Below are 20,562 nucleotides of genomic sequence, written 5' to 3'. Positions count from 1 at the left end.
GATTGCAGTTCTTACAAACATATGTCAAAGCACAAAAACAGAAACAAAACATGTAAAACTACCAAACATGAAATGAAAGTGCAGGGTTCAAGTGAGTTTCAGATCACTTCTGAAACAGTCAGTGGTGTGGTTGGTGCTTCATGAATGTGACATGGAAAAATTTCCATAGCAAAGGCCATGCGACATGAAATGTATTATCACCGAGAAGAGATATATCACAAGATTTCATTCATCACACTCAATTGAATGCTATTTACTAAATCATGTTTATTTTTTCTATACAGGAAATGGTTAATCTTATTCTCACAGGTAAAGCAGTGTCTAATGTATTCAACGATATTATGGAGCTAGACTCCGGCGGAAGAGAGAAATCTATCCTGAAAGGAATAACTGGAAGGAGTGAAATTGGATTGCTGTCATTGTTTGAGCATTATGGCTCATGTCAAGTGAGTATATATGGAAATTTTTTGTACCGTATTTGATCTAATTAATGGCCCTGGCGTGAGTAAGTCACTCTTTAAGGTGGTGCTTATTATTTACTGTGTTATGAAATACAAAGTGGACATTTTTAATGTAAGATAATGCAATTCAACATAAAAAAGTAGAAACTGAGAATTAATGTTGCAGTTAATCAAACTTGATACCCAGATTGTTTTCTGTGATTTAATTGGCCCCAATGTCATGTGAAAAAATTGAAAGGGAGTGCTTAAACGTAATGTAAGATAGAAATGTCTCGGGGTGCTAATTATGTTGAATACATAATTATTTGAATTGTTGAAAAAATCCATTATATCCTAGTTGTGAGCAAAGTTGCCCCAAAAGACCAAAATTCACTCAAATCAAAATTGATACTGCAAACTTGCAGGTACAAAATGATGTTTTACTGCCTTATTTGCCCTTTGCATAGATCCGCCATCTTGCTACCAAGGTTCCCCTTGCAAACGCATGCGCAAAATGTGTATATTTGCTTCTCGCACTTTTCTAGCAATGCACCAAGAAGGCTTGTGCAAAGTGTGCACGGTAATCAAAACATGTATTTGACAGGCGTACGTACACACAGTACACACTTTGCGGGTATAACCTCATTTTGAGATGGCCGTGCGATTGGCGAATACCCATATCATACTAGCGTGTGCAGTACTCGGTCAAGAGACAAAAGCTAGATATCAAACCCTGCACTGGGTTTCAGAGAAGAACGGCACTCCCTTGCTCAGATTGTTTTCACTTTAAGGGCGCGGATCTGCGCCGACCAACGATTTCTCGCACAATTGGTCAATCAGATTATTGGTCTGTTGCTATGATTGTCAGATGATTGATTCAGCCAATCAGAACCCCACTTCCGTGTTTACGCTCTGCACGCTCTCAAAATGTAAACAAGTGCAGTCCCTTTCTGACAAAAACTTTAGTATTGATTGTGCCAAAGCTATTTGGGCTTCAATTGTTACCAGCAGTTGTGATTTACATCACTTTCAATTTGACTTGAGTTCATGCTATCAACTTCTAATTTATATGCTAGCTAGTCACTTTTCAAATAGAGCAACCAGATGTAGACCCAAAATATGTCGCCAAAAACATCAAGCTCATTACTTACGACACAGGCATAATGTTGATTATTATTATGGAAAGAGCAAAATTTAAATTTTTTACTAAACCAACAACTCGTTATGCAGGTTGGCATCAATTACAAGACACCAAAGTGGCCGATATGGGTAGTGTGCAGTGAAAGTCATTTCAGCGTTCTCTTCAGTCTCAAGAAGGAGTTACTGAGTGACTGGCGAGCCGAGAGAAGATTTGATCTCTACTATTATGATGGCTTGGCACGGCAACAAGAGGAAATTAAACTTAGTATAGGTAAGCTGCTGTTGTACTATTCTGGAGTAACAAAGTTTGAGTGCGCATTAGGAACTGAACAGTTAAGGTTATTAATTATTTTAAACTGTTGTGATTTGGTAGTTCACAGCATCTTACGAATGGTAGTGAGCTTTGGCAAAAACTGTATTGCTCAATTCATAGCGAGTGTGTAGAAGAATTAAAATATCACAGATATACTTTTATAGGTGCTGCGGTTCTTGAGTTACGTTGTAAAGAGGGCTGAAACAACAACACTTTTGTAAAACGTACATAACTCATTAACTACAATAAATTAAGCAATTTTGCAAAGTATTTGCAGAATGAACTTTTGCAAAACATCAAGGTGTTATTTTTCAATAATATATTGATCTAGATAATGAAAATCGATTTTTAGGTTGCTTCACCAACAATACCTCGTCTACCCTTAAGCTGTTTTAGCTTAAATTGCTCCAAATGTTCATGCTCATCAACTAACGGTAGTTAAGCTTGAAATACCGATATGAAGTTATTTGTGTTGTGCATCTTTAGGCTTGTTACAGAGCAATATTTTGGACCATTTTAGCATTTAATTTTTTTTCATTCAATTCTTCGGTTTACCCATCGTGTAAGAGTAGCAGGGAATTTGGTGAATATGTTACAATGAGGGATTATGAGCTTTACACTTATCTTTTGTTAATCATCTTATACCCCTTTCTCATGCATTTTCCTGGTCAAGTAATTCTGGGAACAGGTCAGGGGAACAACTTTACAATCTTGCCCCCTTTGGAAATGTGTGCACCCACAGATTAGCAGAGAATTCTTTCCACATCTTCATTAGATGGATTATGTTTGATGCATAAGTCCAGGTTACTGATTTGTTATGTGATTTTGAGCTGACTCTAGTCAGAATTGTTTTTTGTTCCTTATGACCAAAGGAAAAGTTTGACATTTCGCACGACTGTGGGATATTTGGTTAAAAAGATAGAGGGTTAAGTACACAAAGTAGAAAAAAGTGACTATATCTCATTAACCACACTCGATCACCTCCGGTCACAAATTATGCTGCATGAGTGTGATGTTCTTATTACATGAGCTTGGCGATTGAGGGCCGCATATACAAAAGTTAATGGGGGTACTCCGCTTTGCCCCGTGTTCCACTTTGCCCCGTGTTCCACTTTGCCCCGGTCTCCCCTAAATATTCGTCTCAGGCTGAACTATTTAGGTGCCGTTCACAAAAATATTCGACATTTTCTGGGATTCTGGGAACAGGTCAGGGGAACAACTTTACAATCTTGCCCCCTTTGGAAATGTGTGGTGCAGTACGCCACTGATAAAGTGTGCACCCACAGATTAGCAGAGAATTCTTTCCACATCTTCAGTAGATGGATTATGTTTGATGCATAAGTCCAGGTTACTGATTTGTTATGTGATTTTGAGCTGACTCTAGGTCAGAATTGTTTGTCACAAATTACAATCCACATAACTGGATACCAGTTAACAAAACAATTTTTGATGACATTGTTATTATTCTTATTTGTCTTATTACCAGACACAACCCAGTCATGTCCATCTCATGATGAGGATGATCTTGTTCCTCCGCTAGAACACTGCATAAGAACAAAGTAAGTTATTCAAAATATCGGGGTGATCCGATGGCATATTATTATTGAGAAATGCAAAAAAGTATAGTAATATCATATAGTGTCAGTCTGTCTCATCTCTAGTTGAGAGTAACGCCATGTTGGATTTCACAGTGACATATTTAAATCATGCATACTAATCTAATCCCGCGGGGCGCACACACACATGTAGAAGGGCAATTTGTCTGTTCGTTGGTGACACAATCAGCCACTGTGAAATCCAACATGGCATTACTCTCAACTTGAGAGAGACAGTATAGAGATTGATGTTCAAGATCTAAATATTGGGAGGACATGGAGAAATGTTGCATCAAGACTATTCTGCACACCAAGGATCAATATTTTTAGTGCATCATAAAGTTTTAGTTGTCAGAAGAATATGGCTGTATGGCTGTGAAGTGTTATAAAAAGTGGTACAAAATGTAGTAAAAAAGAAATCCTGTGTAAAAAGAAAGCTAAAAGTTTCTAAGACAAACTTATCTATGCCCTTTTTCCTGTTTTTTCTTCTTTTTTTGCTGATACACATCTTAATCATGTTGTTATTTGCAGATGGAATGATGCTGTAGTGGATTGGAATGGATCCGAACCAATATTATGAGGACCACTTAGTTATAGTTTGTGTGTGTGTTTGTGTGTGCTATTTATTTACACAGTGCTTTCAGGTCACTTTCCACCTGTGCTTCAACTGGGCAGGGTACTTGAAATTTGCATGCCTGTGATACTGCATTGGGATTTACTAGTTGAAATCCTAACACTCCTATGAAGACATGACCTTAATCTTCCACACAGGGAGTGTGAGTTTCAAAAGGGATTACCTGAATGGGTGGCTCCATTTGAAATCTCCACCCCCCGTGTATAGATTAAGGCATGTCTTCCATAAGGGGGTGTATGGATTTTAAATGGCATAGCCCAATTGTGTGGTTTGCACCTGTTCAGATTTTTTTTGACAGAGAGTGTTTTATTATGGTGTGATGGTGAAAATAATGATGTAAAAAAACTCAGTTGAACAGATTCCCAGGTCTTATAGGCAAAATAACTAATTCTCGATCATGAGAGGATGTACCTTCTGTGTCAGCGTACTTTTAATAACACGATCACACAAACTACATGACCGAACCTTTACCTTGCCTAGCAACTACCGTGTGATTGGCCAATTCTCAAAAGCTGTGTTTGTGCAGTATAAACACCGGTCTTTGTGTAGTACGCTAGACGCAAATACCTGTGCGTACCCAAGTTGGCTCTCATGATCGAGAATTAGATATTTTGTGTATAGTAAGCGGTACGCTGAACTTATTTTGTGCCTAACTCCATTTTTAAAATTGGGATTTGCTACATATAACCTTGAAAATGCACTACTTGCTGAAGAGAGTCACAGGTCTAGTACTTACGAGGCACTCTGATTTTCTGGTAAATAACTGAACATTCCATAGATCTGTTGGATATGCTTGTGTTGTGTAGATGGACAATTCTTAATTTATTTTGTGCCTAAATCTATTTAATGGGAATTTACCAAATATCACCTTGAAAAATGACTATTTTTTTGTACTTTTTATGTGTCACCCAATGTACATGACTTAAACTTGGGGTGGGATTGCTACTTTAAGGCCTATTCAGTGATTTGCTCATCCGGAGGATCGTAAAAATCATCAAAATTCAGATTTTGGCACCTTTGTTAGTGTCAGAGATCTCGTGCATATAGCCCGCTAGTGGTTAATCTGAAAGCTGTGTATTAAAGAAAAATAAGACATTTTATCTCTACTTATGTAGAGAAATTAGCGACATGTACTTCAATGAGGCTGCGACTTGGTCAATACTGTTGTTTTCCTTGTTGTTGTTTTTTGCCAAATGTTTCATTTCAAAAGTACCTAATGACAAATTTCATTTCACTTAGATAATTTATACATAATTTTAATTTTCATACACTTTCCCTGGGATCACTGAATAAGCCATTAATTATGTGATGTGGTACACTGAAAGGTATAAGTATTTTTTGAAATTAAGGTTTAAAATGATACCAGTTTTAAAAATTTGCAGTTTGGTTGTGAAGATGTGAAATGAGGTGTACTATCTCAAACCTAATATTGCCAATTATAGCTACCTTCTGCTGTATACATCATATAAATGAAAGTACAAAAATGAACAAAGCACCTGTTTATGTTGCTTAGTATTTCTAGCAATAAAGCCAGTTTAATGCCTTTAAATGTATTGTAATATGAACATGCTAGTGCAATTTGAGATAACCTTACTTAGTGTGATGCTCTATCTCACAGAATATAGTATTTGTTTGGTCTGATGTGTTTTTAGACAGTTGTTATGATGTACATACAGTAGACTGTAAAGATATCTTAATTTTGGACGTACTACAACGAAAGGTACTTTTCCCCTATGACATACACGTTGTGTTAAGGCCAGCTAAAAAGTATTTGAATCCCATCTGTTCTGATTGCCTGGTGTTTGTTGATGACAGTATTGGAAATGATGTTTATATCACAGTTCATAAGGTACTTTTCATCATAATGCATCACATTTATAATACATTCCAGCTACGGTGACACCTCGGCGAGTTTTGTGACATTCCAACTGTTGAGGTGATGTTCTTTGTTTAAAGACACCTGTATTGGCATTGGTATGTCCTTTGTGAATGGGGACAGAATTGAATACAGAGTACAGCATATTATGTACCCGATTACAAAGGACATACCACTGCACTGACTATACAGGTGTCTTCAAACACGGAACAGCAACTCAACAATTGAAAGGTCTCAAAACCACTAACTTTCTACTTAACGCTCATTTTGTGGGAACAGGTCACATGTATGGCATTGACAATAATTATGAGAAGTTTGACAGTGACTGACAATCCTGTACTTGCCACTTACAGAAAACAGATTTTACTTGATTTCATCACCACTGATGTTTAGCTTGTAATATTTTCAAGTTTATATCCAAACATGTATAAAAATAGGACAGATGTTAAATTATATTGAAACTGTTTGTTGCAGAATTTAATAAATTGTTTTTTAGAGAAAAAATAATTTAAATTTGGTTGTTTTATATCTGTCTGATCAGGCATGTATAACATTTTGTTAGTATGTACAGGTGACAGCATATCACTTAGTAAAGCCAGAATTAGTATGACTTTTTAAAATCAATTTTATTGTTTTCACAGCCTGATATTGTCGGTATAATTAATGCTTACGCATACATGTTCCAACCTCCAAGTTTGACCTAATCAGAATCGGCCACATTTGTGGTGTTCGTAAGAATTGGCAATTCAGAATAATTTTCTGGTCTGAATTCAGATAAGTGCTCCATGGAGCCCCATGGTTGAACAGTCAAGTCAGTAAGTTTTCTTCTGTTTAATCCCATAATTTCGGCTTAAAATGGATTGAAAACGTTTGGCGATGACTAAAATTATGCTATCATCAGCGTTGAAATAGGGCGGTCAGCCGCCATTGGCCTGTAACTTTTGGCCTGGCCGGTAACTTTTCTGACTGGCATCTAGTTGCCGACTCGGCTGGCCGGTAACTTTTTAAGGTCAAGCCCGGCTGGCCTGTAACTGTTTGAGGCATATTTCGAACACTGGCTATCATCTTTGTGATAGAATATGAAAATTAAAATTTGACAGAATTACGGCTTGTTGCAATCCACCCTGATACGACTCAAATATATTATATTTTGTTGCTATCTACCTCTGAAAGCACTTAACTAAACGGTTTACAAGTTCTAAGTTCACCTAAGACTTTTTAGAATACAGTGTATTTTGAAAAGTTTTTTTACAAAATTAAAATGTAAAACTAATTGATAGCACATTATGTTCCAACTTACACTGTTCCAATTTACACTGTCACACATTGTTGTATTTGGTCACATTCACAATGTCTCATTATGTAAGAAAAGATGTAGTTTTGAAAGTTGTACTTTGGTCCATTCAACTTTCAATCAATGCAGTAGGCCTGCTGTATATTACATTCTGCATTCTTTGTGAGATACTTTGATAAGACTTAGGTTAAACTTTTTATATGTAATGACATTTTGACTGAATGCAACAATATGTGACATTATAAATTGGACCAGGTGTGTAAAACAAAATATTTAAAATTATTAGTTTCATAGGGGTATCCTTTGTTGTTTACTATCTACTCCTGATAGCGCTTAACTATATTTCGTTTTGTTGCTATCTACCCCTGATAGCATTTAACTATATTACAGTTTGTTGCTATCTACCCCTGATAGCACTTAACTATATTACAGTTTGTTGCTATCTACCCTGATAGCACTTAACTATATTACATTTTGTTGCTATCTACTCCTGATAGCACTTAACTATATTACAGTTTGTTGCTATCTACCCCTGATAGCATTTAACTATATTACAGTTTGTTGCTATCTACCCCTGATAGCACTTAACTATATTACAGTTTGTTGCTATCTACTCCTGATAGCATTTAACTATATTACATTTGTTGCTATTTACCCCTGATAGCACTTAACTATATTACAGTTTGTTGCTATCTACCCCTGATAGCACTTAACTATATTACAGTTTGTTGCTATTTGCCCCTGATAGCATTTAACTATATTACAGTTTGTTGCTATCTACCCCTGATAGCACTTAACTATATTACAGTTTGTTGCTATCTACCCCTGATAGGACTTAACTATATTACATTTTGTTGCTATCTACCCCTGATAGCACTTAACTATATTACATTTTGTTGCTATCTACCCCTGATAGCACTTAACTATATGTGACCCCTCGGCACAACTGAGCCCTGAAGTCGCCAATCATCATTTTTGAGATATTCAACCAAAATATTCTGCTTGAAATTAGCTTTAAAATGATGTATATCATGTCTATAGTACTTGACATTTAAGTAGTGAAAAATCAATAAAACAGTCAATAAATCCTTTGTTTCCTATTGTTTATTGTTAAGTTCGATGGAGCATATCTCAATAGTGGCACTGGCAACATCCGGGCTCAGTTGTGCCGAGGGGTCACATATTACATTTTGTTGCTATCTACTCCTGATAGCACTTGACTATATTACAGTTTGTTGCTATCTACCCCTGATAGCACTTAACTATATTACAGTTTGTTGCTATCTACTCCTGATAGCACTTAACTATATTACAGTTTGTTGCTATCTACCCCTGATAGGACTTAACTATATTACATTTTGTTGTTATCTACTCCTGATAGCACTTAACTATATTACATTTTGTTGCTATCTACTTATGATAGCACTTAACTATATTACATCTTGTTGCTATCTACCCCCTAGTAACACTTTAACTATACGACATTTTGTTGCTATCTATACTACATTTTAACAATATGACTTCACATAATAATATTACATTTTGTTGCCATCTAACACTGACCACACTTAACTTTATACACTTTGTCACTACATTTTGTTGTTTTTACACTATGCTTGTATTAGCACTTAACTATATTACAGTTTGTTGCTATTTGCCCCTGATAGCATTTAACTATATTACATTTTGTTGCTATCTACCCCTGATAGCACTTAACTATATTACATTTTGTTGTTATCTACTCCTGACAGCACTTAACTATATTACAGTTTGTTGCTATCTACTCCTGACAGCACTTAACTATATTACAGTTTGTTGCTATCTACCACTGATAGCACTTAACTATATTACAGTTTGTTGCTATCTACCCCTGATAGCACTTAACTATATTACAGTTTGTTGCTATCTACCCCTGATAGCACTTAACTATATTACATTTTGTTGCTATCTACCCCTGATAGCACTTAACTATATTACAGTTTGTTGCTATCTACCCCTGATAGCACTTAACTATATTACATTTTGTTGCTATCTACCCCTGATAGCACTTAACTATATTACAGTTTGTTGCTATCTACCCCTGATAGCACTTAACTATATTACATTTTGTTGCTATCTACCCCTGATAGCACTTAACTATATTACATTTTGTTGCTATCTACTCCTGACAGCACTTAACTATATTACAGTTTGTTGCTATCTACTCCTGATAGCATTTAACTATATTACAGTTTGTTGATATCTACCCCTGATAGCACTTAACTATATTACAGTTTGTTGATATCTACTCCTGATAGCACTTAACTATATTACAGTTAGTTGCTATCTACTCCTGATAGCATTTAACTATATTACAGTTTGTTGCTATCTACCCCTGATAGCATTTAACTATATTACATTTTGTTGCTATCTGCCCCTGATAGCACTTAACTATATTACAGTTTGTTGCTATCTACCCCTGATAGGACTTAACTATATTACAGTTAGTTGCTATCTACTCCTGATAGCATTTAACTATATTACATTTTGTTGCTATCTACCCCTGATAGCACTTAACTATATTACAGTTTGTTGCTATCTACCCCTGATAGCACTTAACTATATTACAGTTTGTTGCTATCTACCCCTGATAGCACTTAGCTATATTACATTTTGTTGCTATCTACCCCCAAGTAACACTTTACCTATACTATAAAAATACTACATTTTGTTGCTATCTATACTACATTTTAACAATATTACTTCACATAACAATATTACATTTTAACTGTAAATTTTGTTCAATTTGAACAATTCCTACAAAAAATGAAGTTTTTAACTTGTGTTTTCACCACTACACCGTAGAGGGTGTGATGAGTTGGGTCGTATGCACTCAACAACATCTTTGACCAACTCATCACACCCTCTATGGTGCCTCCTGTTACCCATAAAAGGAAACAGTCAGATGGGATGAGTTGTCAGTCTGATGAAGCCACTAGTGTAGTGGTGAAACGTCACTAAAACATGAGTTAAAAACTTTGCTTTTTGTAGGAATTGTTCAAAATGAACAAAATTTACAGTTAAAATCAACATTCCTAATAAACTTGTTCAAAGAATATTACATTTTATTGGCATCTAACACTGACCACACTTAACTATACAGGGTGTCTCAATAAAAATAGGCCCTATGGAAATTGGTGCATAACTTAAAATATAGGCAGTAAAATAAAAAAATTCTTAAAGATTCAAAAACCATGAAGTGTCTGCTTAACAATGGTGCAAAAATGATCCAAATCCGTTCACGCGTCACTGAGCTAATTAAATTTATACAAACAGACACATTTTTGGATCATTCCAATGGGGTAATACACATAAACAGAAATGTGTAGTTTATTATAAAAGAAATAAAAGGAAACGCCAAGTGTTGCTGAGTAGGAGTTCAAAATCAATCAATCAATCTCCCAAAGAATGTTCTTCACACGTTTCTCTTTGGTTTATGGGCTCGGATAACAACGTTTGCGCAGTAATTTTTATGGGACCTGAGAGCACATCGAATTGAATTCTGAATGCGAGGAATATCCTTCTGATATCAAATATTTTTGTATTTTTTTTAAATTCGCGATATAGCACACATTTTATGCAAATGATTAAAATTTAATATTTTTGTATTTTTGATATTTAACCATCCTTGAAGTAAACTTCATAAATCTAATGATATGTACACCTTTCATATCAAAGATATCGAGTTTTTTCCCCAAAAAGACCCATTTTTTGTGTGTTTTGTGTTTTTGGGGAAAAATTATCTTCAATATGAAAGGTCAAAATTTTCATATGATAGACGGCTTTTTGTCCCAGTTACATACACTTTAAGTATACGCACATATCATTAAATTGATACAATTTACAGATAGGCCTATACTTTTGTAGGTCATGTGGTTCTCGAGTTATGTTGTAATTAGGGATGAAACATCATCACTTTTGTAAAACGTACATAACTCATTAACAACAATAAATGAAGCAAGTTTTCAAAGTATGAAGTTTTGCAAAACATCAAGGTGTTATTTTTAAATAATATGTTGATTAATATAATGAAAATCGATCTTTTTTGGCTGTTTCGACCAACAATACTTAGTCAACCCTTAACTTCATTAATTTCTTCAATTCTAAACTACAATGCAGCACATTATTGTTAATGTGTATTGTCCCATTGGAAAGGTCCAAAAATGAGTCTATTTTGTAGTTTCCCAATTATCTCAGTGACGAGTGAATGGATTTTGATGCTTTATGCGCCAATCTATAGAAGACACTTCAATGACTTTGAATCTGCAGGAAACTTTTAATTTTGCGGCTGCTATTTTAAGTTATATCCCCCGATCCACAGGGCCTATTTTTATTGAGACACCCTGTATACACTTTGTCACTATATATCCCAGTAAACAATAACTATATTACATTTTGTTGCTATCTACCACTGATAGCACTTAACTATATTACATTTTGTTGCTATCTACCTCTGATAGCACTTAACTATATTACATTTTGTTGCTATCTACCCCTGATAGCACTTAACTATATTACAGTTTGTTGCTAAAAACTTGCTATCTACCCCTGATAGCATTTAACTATATTACATTTTGTTGCTTTCTACCCCTGATAGCACTTAACTATATAACAGTGTTGCTATCTACCCCTGATAGCACTTAACTATATTACATTTTTTTGCCTTCTACTCCTGATAGCACTTAACTATATTACAGTTTGTTGCTATCTACCCCTGATAGCATTTAACTATATTACATTTTGTTGCTATCTACTCCTGATGGCACCTGACTATATTACATTTTGTTGCTATCTACTCCTGATAGCATTTAACTATATTACATTTTGTTGCTATCTACTCCTGATAGCACTTAGCTATATTACATTTTGTTGCTATCTACCCCCTAGTAACTCTTTTCCTATACTATAAATATACTACATTTTGTTGCTATCTATACAACATTATAACAATATTACTTCACATAACAATATTACATTTTAACTGTAAATTTTGTTCAATTTGAACAATTCCTACAAAAAATGAAGTTTTTAACTTGTGTTTTCACCACTACACCGTAGAGGGTGTGATGAGTTGGGTCGTATGCACTCAACAACATCTTTGACCAACTCATCACACCCTCTATGGTGCCTCCTGTTACCCATAAAAGGAAACAGTCAGATGGGATGAGTTGTCAGTCTGATGAAGCCACTAGTGTAGTGGTGAAACGTCACTAAAACATGAGTTAAAAACTTTGCTTTTTGTAGGAATTGTTCAAAATGAACAAAATTTACAGTTAAAATCAACATTCCTAATAAACTTGTTCAAAGAATATTACATTTTATCGCCATCTAACACTGACCACACTTAACTATATACACTTTGTCACTATATATCCCAGTAAACAATAACAATATTACATTTTGTTGTTTTTACACTATGCTTGTATATTAACATTTTGTTTATTCTCAAGTTGAAGATATTCATAAGGACTGAATAACAATTTTATGTTTGTTTGATTTCAATAGGCATAAGTCACATAACTTTTGATAGCAATTACCAATTTACCACAGCATAAAGTGCTTTAAATAATGAAAGAAACAACTTGTGTACTTTAACAACAAACTAACAAACAAACAACCAATATTGTGAAATATATCTACATGTACATTGTGATAATACCAGGTAAGTAACTAGGAGAAGAAATGGAAAAGGAGCTGATTGAACTGATTTTTATTTTGTCTCTCCTCAACTGAAAGTGTTTTTGCAAGGGGGTAATGTTCCCCCTTCCACGCACCCGGACATTACTCAGCAGATAAGCGCCATTCAACCATCCGTTCCATTGCTTTCAGCAAGTTGACTGGTCTAGCATTACGTCGATATGCAAATGGCACCACTCTGTTCAGTTCTCGCCTAAAATCTTGCATCTTGAATCCTTCCATGCATGTTACCTTTTGGAAAGGAACAGCTTTACTCATTGGTAAGCTCTGATCACATGCCATCAGATCAGCTCTCAGAAGACTGATGAAATACACCATGTTGTTGAAGTATTCTTGTGTGAGGAACTCATCAACCCCCATTTTGCTCATGGCATTAATCATTGCCTGTGGATCAACTCCAGAAGCATTGTCCAACATGAAGAAATTTGTATTTCCTTTGCCCATACCGGCGTACTTCAACATCTCATCGATATCTTCTCTCCCAGTATCTTTTCTTGCAGCCAATAACAATGCTTTGTATGTTCCATCGACAGCGAGTTCATGATTGCTCTCAACTACAGCTTCAAGAAATGTATTTTTACACCAATAAAGATATTGAGTGATAAGAACGGCCTGCTTGTTGCTGGTTTTCAGAAGAGGTTTAAATGTCTTCAGTAGAGTTTTAGTACCAACATAATCCGCTATGTTGGAGGTGAAAATGCGGTCAAACTGAACACCGGGTGGTAATTGTGATGATAGTTGCAAACCATTACATACATGCACCTTAATCAACAACCGTTTGTCTTTGAGAAAAGCGACAGTTTTATCAACAAGACTTGTGATGTATACATGGTATCTGAACACCAAAGACTTGTTCAAATTGTGTCTTTGAACAAGCAGCTGATCCCATTCTCCAAATACAGACAAGTTTCCCGCTATGCAGTATATGAACTTGTGGTGTCGTGGTGATTTCAGAATTTCAAGCGCTTCTGTGAGGGTGTAGAATCTGAAATTCATCAAATTATATCCGGTCAAAGTTGGGTTGTCATATTTGAGTGTCTCGGTAGATGTTTGGAAATCTCCATCTTTAAGCCATTTTTCCACAGATTTCACACAATCTTTTGGGACATGCTTTTTGAGTAAAAATTCCCATTTTTGAAAAGTGTTATTGGGGTCTGTATCCATAGCACGTAGGTCACGATCTTGCTTTTTTAAATCAATGTATTTTGCATGACTTTTGTCACATTGAAGCTCAAGCCATCCACGCCAGACCTCTCGCAATTGTCGCATGTGTTCTTCAGGAATGTTCACAAGTCCATGGGTAACGCTCGCTAGAGCAGCTCCAGTGAAAGCAGTGAGTTTTGTCAGACATTCCCGCAAAAAAGTGTACTGGCTGTTTGTTAGATGTACTGAATACCAGATTGTCGTTATGAGCTCGGCGATACCTGGTTTTGTTGCAAACACTATCATCATGCACAAGAAAAGAACATTCCTTGCTTGGATAAATGGATCATAGTCATTGAGTACCGTCGAAACTTTCCCCGTAAAGTCGACTGGAAGAGATGCAACGGTTAGAATAGTATTCCGCAGATTACCGCACCCAGCTTGTAGAATGCTAAAATCGCTCTTCAAGTTGGCGGCTCTTTCGTTTGCATCCAGCTTCTCATCACATTCATTTTCTTGAAGGTTCAGCATATCAATAGCTATATTGTTTCCCACGTAATATGGTCGGCTAAGTGGTCCACCTGATCGCTTTTGGAAGTAGTCACGCTTCTTCGCTGCAGCCTCTTTGACACCTTTCACTCGTTTTTGACAAAGTACTTTGTGATTACTTCTGTCTTTAAGCTGACATGATTGGCTGCAATACCAAGCATCATTACAACCTGAACACTGCAATGGAGGAACAAAAAGAAAAATAGATTTTATCATTTGGCTGAACAGCCCAGAGTCAAGCCATATGCTGGCTTTTAATAAGCATGTTAACCCTAACTCTACACTCTTAGAAAGCCCAGATCAAATTTGATCTGAATCAGAATCAAATAAGGCTTATCCTGATTCCAGATCTGTAATTCTACTCAAATTTGATATGGAATGAATCATTTTGATCTGAAATGGATCTGGGAAAGCATTTCACAATTTTTTTAGTACATTTTTCACAATTTTTCAAAAGCTTATTTCCTTTTAACAATAATTTTTGCTACCCCTTCTTTTCTTTTTGGGTCACCCCTTGCTTTTACTTCAAGGGGCTCACACCCCAAAAGCCCCCCAATATATGTGCATGCTAATGGGGGTAGCTTCCCCCTGTGCGAAGTCTCCCCTCCCCATCCCTCTTTCCTCCCTGTGGGATGCTGGCCGCCCTGATATTTAAGGCTTTTTGTATTTTTAGCCCATTTTGGACCATTTTCCCCCCATTAAAAGTTGCTTTGTAACCCCCCCCCCCCAAAAAAATTGTGCTGCTACCATACCTGCTACCTTAAGCCTAACCCTAAAGTGCTGCACTATTGAGTCTTAACCCTAAGATATAGTGGTTCCATCTTGAATAGTGTGTGTGGGAGTGTGTGTGGGGGGGGGGCACACGAACTGAATTGGCTGAAAAGAACAAAACAATGGGTCATAAAAAGTAAAGGGGAAGGAGGGCACATCCTCTGTCCTTCCAGAATAAAAAAGCCCATGCATTGAAGTTGACACACATGGCGTTACTAACCTCCTTCAGTCCTTCTGTTATAGAGCAGCTTGGATTGTTGCATTTTTTAGGACCCCATATCTCACATTCTGGCTTGTGTCTGTACTGATCATCTTCACGACACCTGTCACTGCAGTAAATAGCTATCTTGCAGTGGCTACATACTTCACTGACCTCTCTTTACATCCATTATGTCAAATCGGTTTTGTGCCAGCCAGTAAAATGATACAGCAAAGAACTTTTCTATGTGAAAAATGACAAAAGCAGTTTAGATCATTCATATACCAAACAAATGATATACAGTAAGCAAAAGAATTAAGGTAGCAGTTGTGTTCACCCATGTATATTCGAAATAAAGACTAATGTGTCAAAATTAAAACCAGCAGCCGATGCCTGTACTTTTTAGCTCTGGTTTAAGACCTTATTTGTTGAAATTAGTTGAGAATTAAAGAAACGGTAGTCCAAAACCTGATGAAGATACGAAATAAAAAGTTGCACTTTTGTGTTCTAGCATGAAAGCACGATGCTAGTTTTTCGTGCTAATCAATGAAAACACAGCGCTTAGTTATCTTGTTCAAGCGACGCTTTGTGTACAAATCAATAGGGCATGTAATGTGGCAAACTGCAACTTTTATATTTGCATCTTCCTTGGGTTTTTGGATCGTCGTGTCTTTATTTCTTGGACAATGTCAACGAATGAGATCTTAAATTCGAGCTGAAAGATGCAGCTATTGGCTGTTGGTTCCAATTATGACATGTTTGCCTTTGTTTAGGATATACAGGGGGTGAACGTAACTGGTACCTTAATTTTTTGGCTTACTGTAGAGTCGAGGAGGAGTTGGTGCAGCCAGGATTTTCCAGGGGAGAAGGAGACTTTCAGGGGCAAGATTAGAAAAAAATGCCTAAAAATCTCCAAAATCACAAATTTTCACTTTTGCGGCAATTTTGATATAAAAACCCAATACACCCAAATTTATTGGTCGAGCTATGAGTTCGTCTCGTCCAATATTCATCCAACTCATAGCGAGACCAATAAATTTTGTATTGGGTGAAAAAAACATCCAATTTTATCATTACTATGTTTTCAGAATCTTTTCTTGGTCAAAAACATGACTTTTGGTAAAAAATTTGTTTTTTTTGGTCAAAAATGTGATTTTTGGTCAAAATGTGATTTTTGGTCAAAAATGTGATTTTTGGTTAAAAATTTGATTTTTGGTCAAAAATGTGATTTTGTTCAAAAATGAGCAAGTCAAAAATGAGTTTTGGTCAAAAAAATTGTAGAAAACAAATTTTAGGGGAAAAAGTGAGCCTATCCAACACAGTCCAAGTTTTGAGTCCAAGTGTTGATAAATTAATGGAACCTTCAACTCTGTACAAAGTAGGAAGGAAGATTAACTCGAGAACATAATATTAATGGGCAAAATTGGTTGATTTTCCCGCCCCTGAAATTCACTTCCTCCAATGCCCTCCAAAACAAATCCTGGTGTCTCCACTGCAGTGGCGTACCGTGGCCGCCCCAACCCCGGGGGGCTGAAGAAAATTCAATTTTGCCGCCCTTCCTCAACAGCCCGAAAAGGTTGACCCAATTTTTTTCTCGGTCGTTTGAAAAGTGAAGAGCAAAAAAAAAAAAAAAAAAAAAAAAAAACGGTTTCAAGCGAAGCGCCTAAAAGCACCACATTTCGCTGTATAGTACCATTTTTTTCAAAATTTGCCACCTTTTTTGTTTACTAATTCATTTTACCGCCCTTCATTTTTGCCGCCCTGCTTTTTGCCGCCCCTTCTTCTTCCGCCGCCTTCATTTTCGCCGCCTGCTTTCACCCGGGGGCTGGCGCGCCTAAAGCCCCCCGCAAAATACGCCAAGCATGCACTGCATGACTCCCTGGGAGACATAGCCTAAGTTGACGATTTAGCAATCAGTTGAACCCAGGACCTCTGCAGTTTGTATTTACTGTCTGCAGAAAGGGTGGGAGAAAGGGTACAATGTAGATGATTGCATCGGGGATTGAGATTGGAATTACAGGTTCCTTTCTCACGAAGTAGGTCTAATGCTGGTTTCATACTACCCTGCCGCTTGCCGCTGAGCGGCGTGGCACACGCCAGATTGCAGACAAACGGACACAATCAAGGCTTGTCATTGGTTGAAACGCCCTGCGGCTTGCCGCAGCGGCAAGCGGCAGGAAAGTATGCTGGAGGCTTAAGGGCTAAGATTGTGTTTGGGAGTGGCCTTCTCTCCTTTTCCTCATTATTTTCTTCCATTTTTTTCTTGGCCAGCATGCATCTTATTAGATATCCAGGCTTTGTATGAGCTTGGAACAGTCTATGGATTTCCCATAGTATGCATAGGCTTAGGAACCAGGCGCATCATGGCAGTGGCGGCGCTATGGGGGGGGGGGGTATTTTTCTTCCCCCCAGGCAAAACCCCTAAAATTATGTAAATGTCCACTTTTTGCAGCAATTTTGAGCAAAATTTGTTGATTTTGCCCCCCTGAAATTCACTTTTCCCCCAATGCCCACGAAAAAATCCTGGTGCCACCACTGAGCTGGGGGCTCGGCACCCTCAATAATTTTGGTGCGGGCTGAATACCTTTCCGGGGGTACTCAACACAAATGACCATACGGGTACCTCCCCAGAAAGACCCCCCTTTTTGGGATTTTGCAGGTCCGAAAGACCGCCTACATTTGACCAAAATAGAGCTCCGAAAGACCCTTGATTTGGATAATTTCAGCTCTGAAAGGTTTTTTCACTTGAGGCGATTTTCAACCAGAAAGCCAAGAAAGACCCTTGATTTAGACTGTTCGTAGCTCCAAAAGTCCCCATTTTACTTGTTCGCAGCTCCAAAAAGACCCCCTTTTATCTGTACGCCGTCAGCTCCCAAAGATCCACCACCTCAAAATTCCGGGGGACCATACCCACCAAAATTTTTCGATGTGCCTCCCCCCCGGTACCTCAGCCCCAAATAATGATCTAGGTGCCGGTGAAGAGGGAAAATGGGTGACCTACATTTTGCAAAATTTCTGAGCCCCCCAAATGTTTAAAATCTTCCTAAGCCAACTTAGTAGCACTGTGTCCCTCACGCCCGCCCTCAGGGTAAACACTACTAAACAGCCATACAAACAAACCAACCAACAAAACAAACAAGCAAACAATGACTTCATTAAATGAAATACCAGCATTGGGTTAGATTAGCTTAGATTCTTTTATTGTTTTTGACAATATATTGCTCACGGATCCGGGCACGGATCACTGGTGGTGCCTCGCCTAGCTCAAGATATAAACCGGGGATATTATAAACAGCTTCGGATTTCTATCGTCAGCAAAAACTGAACAGCATTTTAACAAACCGTAGGTATTTTATTATCAAGAATATTATAATATTTATTATTTAATAGTATTTTGGTAAAACGGGTTCCTTGGGCGTGGTATCACAAGGGCATGGACCGAGCGGCGATGGCGGGCTTAACGCTTTTGGCCAATGGAAGACCAGTGAGATCTACAAAGTTTAGATTGGGCAAATAACCAGGGTACAACACACTGATTTACATATATTTTAACTAGGGATTTACTTTAAAGAAGAATAATTGAGACTGCACACATCTATTTAACTTTCGTGAACTCTATTCATAATAAACCAACACAAACAATGTAATGATGGAGAGAAATGGGTGGGCCTGCTAGCTGTTGGACTCTTAAAAGTGATACCAAAAATCAATAATGTAATTTAGAAAGAGGCCAGGGACACATAAAAAATATACCTAGCAAAAATGTGCACTGTCCATAAAGGGATGATACAAAAATCCTTGCGCAATCACGGTGGAAGATCATCAGGGACACATAAAAATATGCATAAAAATATATCTGTCAAAAATGTGCACCAATAATAAGGGATGATACCAAAAATCCTTGCGCAATCAGGGACACATAAAAAATATATCTGTCAAAAATGTGTACCGGCAATAAGGGATGATACCAAAAATCCTAGCGCAATCAAGGCGGAAGATCATCAGGGACACATAAAAAATATATCTGTCAAAAATGTGTACCGGCAATAAGGGATGATACCAAAAATCCTAGCGCAATCAAGGCGGAAGATCATCAGGGACACATAAAAAATATATCTGTCAAAATTGTGTACCGGCAATAAGGGATGATACCAAAAATCCTAGCGCAATCAAGGTGGAAGGTCATTAGCAGGGACACATAAAAAATATAGTAAATAAATACACAATTGTATGATGAGTCAGCACAACAACACAATATTGGCAATACCAATAGTCATTCAGATGTGTAACAATATGTATGTAAGCAATCGCGAAAGGTGCACCTATTCATGATCATGATCATTTTAATATTCATATTGTCACTACTTCACTTTGTGTATGCAAATTTAGCACTGATCAGTTTATGTCACTTTTATTTCCCATGTATGCATTCTTCGCGATCGCGATAGGCCTATTATTTATTCTTTATTGACTGAATTCAGTTTTATAATCCATGATTGATTCTGCAATGCTAGCTAGCGTTATCGACGATTTTTAAATGTCCCACACTCACTCCGCAAGAAAAACTCGATCACAAGCTGCAGACATAGAAGATTATTACGGCCGTAAGCTTTCCCTGAATCATCCCATGCAGGCTATATTATATCATCGTCCTCCCTACCATGTAAAAGGCTAAATTAGTTACGAATTACCGCTGTTTTGGCTCCTCGATACAATCCAAATCACAGAAAAATCAGATCTTTTCATAACAATATCCAAACGTAAACACATCGTGGTTCAGAGAGGTCAGAGGTCGCCTAATTGGTGACGGCTGCGCTTTAGTACGGTACTGAATACGGGCGCATACCATTAAATCTGTCCAAGGGCATACCT

At 37.1% G+C, this 20,562-nt stretch overlaps 2 protein-coding genes across 2 annotated transcripts in view; one reads left to right on the top strand and one right to left on the bottom strand.

Moving 5' to 3' along the window:
• Window positions 1-6,466, top strand: part of LOC140150475 (probable ubiquitin carboxyl-terminal hydrolase MINDY-4) — a 41,536-nt gene extending 35,070 nt beyond the window's left edge. Inside the window, exons 12-15 of the mRNA XM_072172495.1 lie at window positions 285-446; window positions 1,671-1,851; window positions 3,380-3,452; window positions 4,020-6,466. Coding sequence (XP_072028596.1) covers window positions 285-446; window positions 1,671-1,851; window positions 3,380-3,452; window positions 4,020-4,068 — 465 coding nt within the window. The 3' untranslated portion in view covers window positions 4,069-6,466. The remainder of the gene's footprint in view (window positions 1-284; window positions 447-1,670; window positions 1,852-3,379; window positions 3,453-4,019) is intronic.
• A 5,542-nt stretch (window positions 6,467-12,008) lies between these two features.
• LOC140149630 (uncharacterized) lies at window positions 12,009-15,861 on the bottom strand (the record flags this gene model as incomplete). Its single annotated transcript, XM_072171710.1, has 2 exons — window positions 12,009-14,897; window positions 15,712-15,861. Coding segments are annotated over 2 exons (1,935 nt in total), but the record flags the coding sequence as incomplete, so codon positions are not given.
• Between the last annotated feature and the right edge of the window lie 4,701 nt (window positions 15,862-20,562).

This window comes from Amphiura filiformis, chromosome 4, assembly GCF_039555335.1.
Source record: "Amphiura filiformis chromosome 4, Afil_fr2py, whole genome shotgun sequence".
NCBI classification, from domain to species: Eukaryota; Metazoa; Echinodermata; class Ophiuroidea; order Amphilepidida; family Amphiuridae; genus Amphiura; species Amphiura filiformis.
The sequence above is the reverse complement of the archived record's forward strand: the minus strand, read 5'-3'. Positions and strand labels throughout refer to the sequence as shown.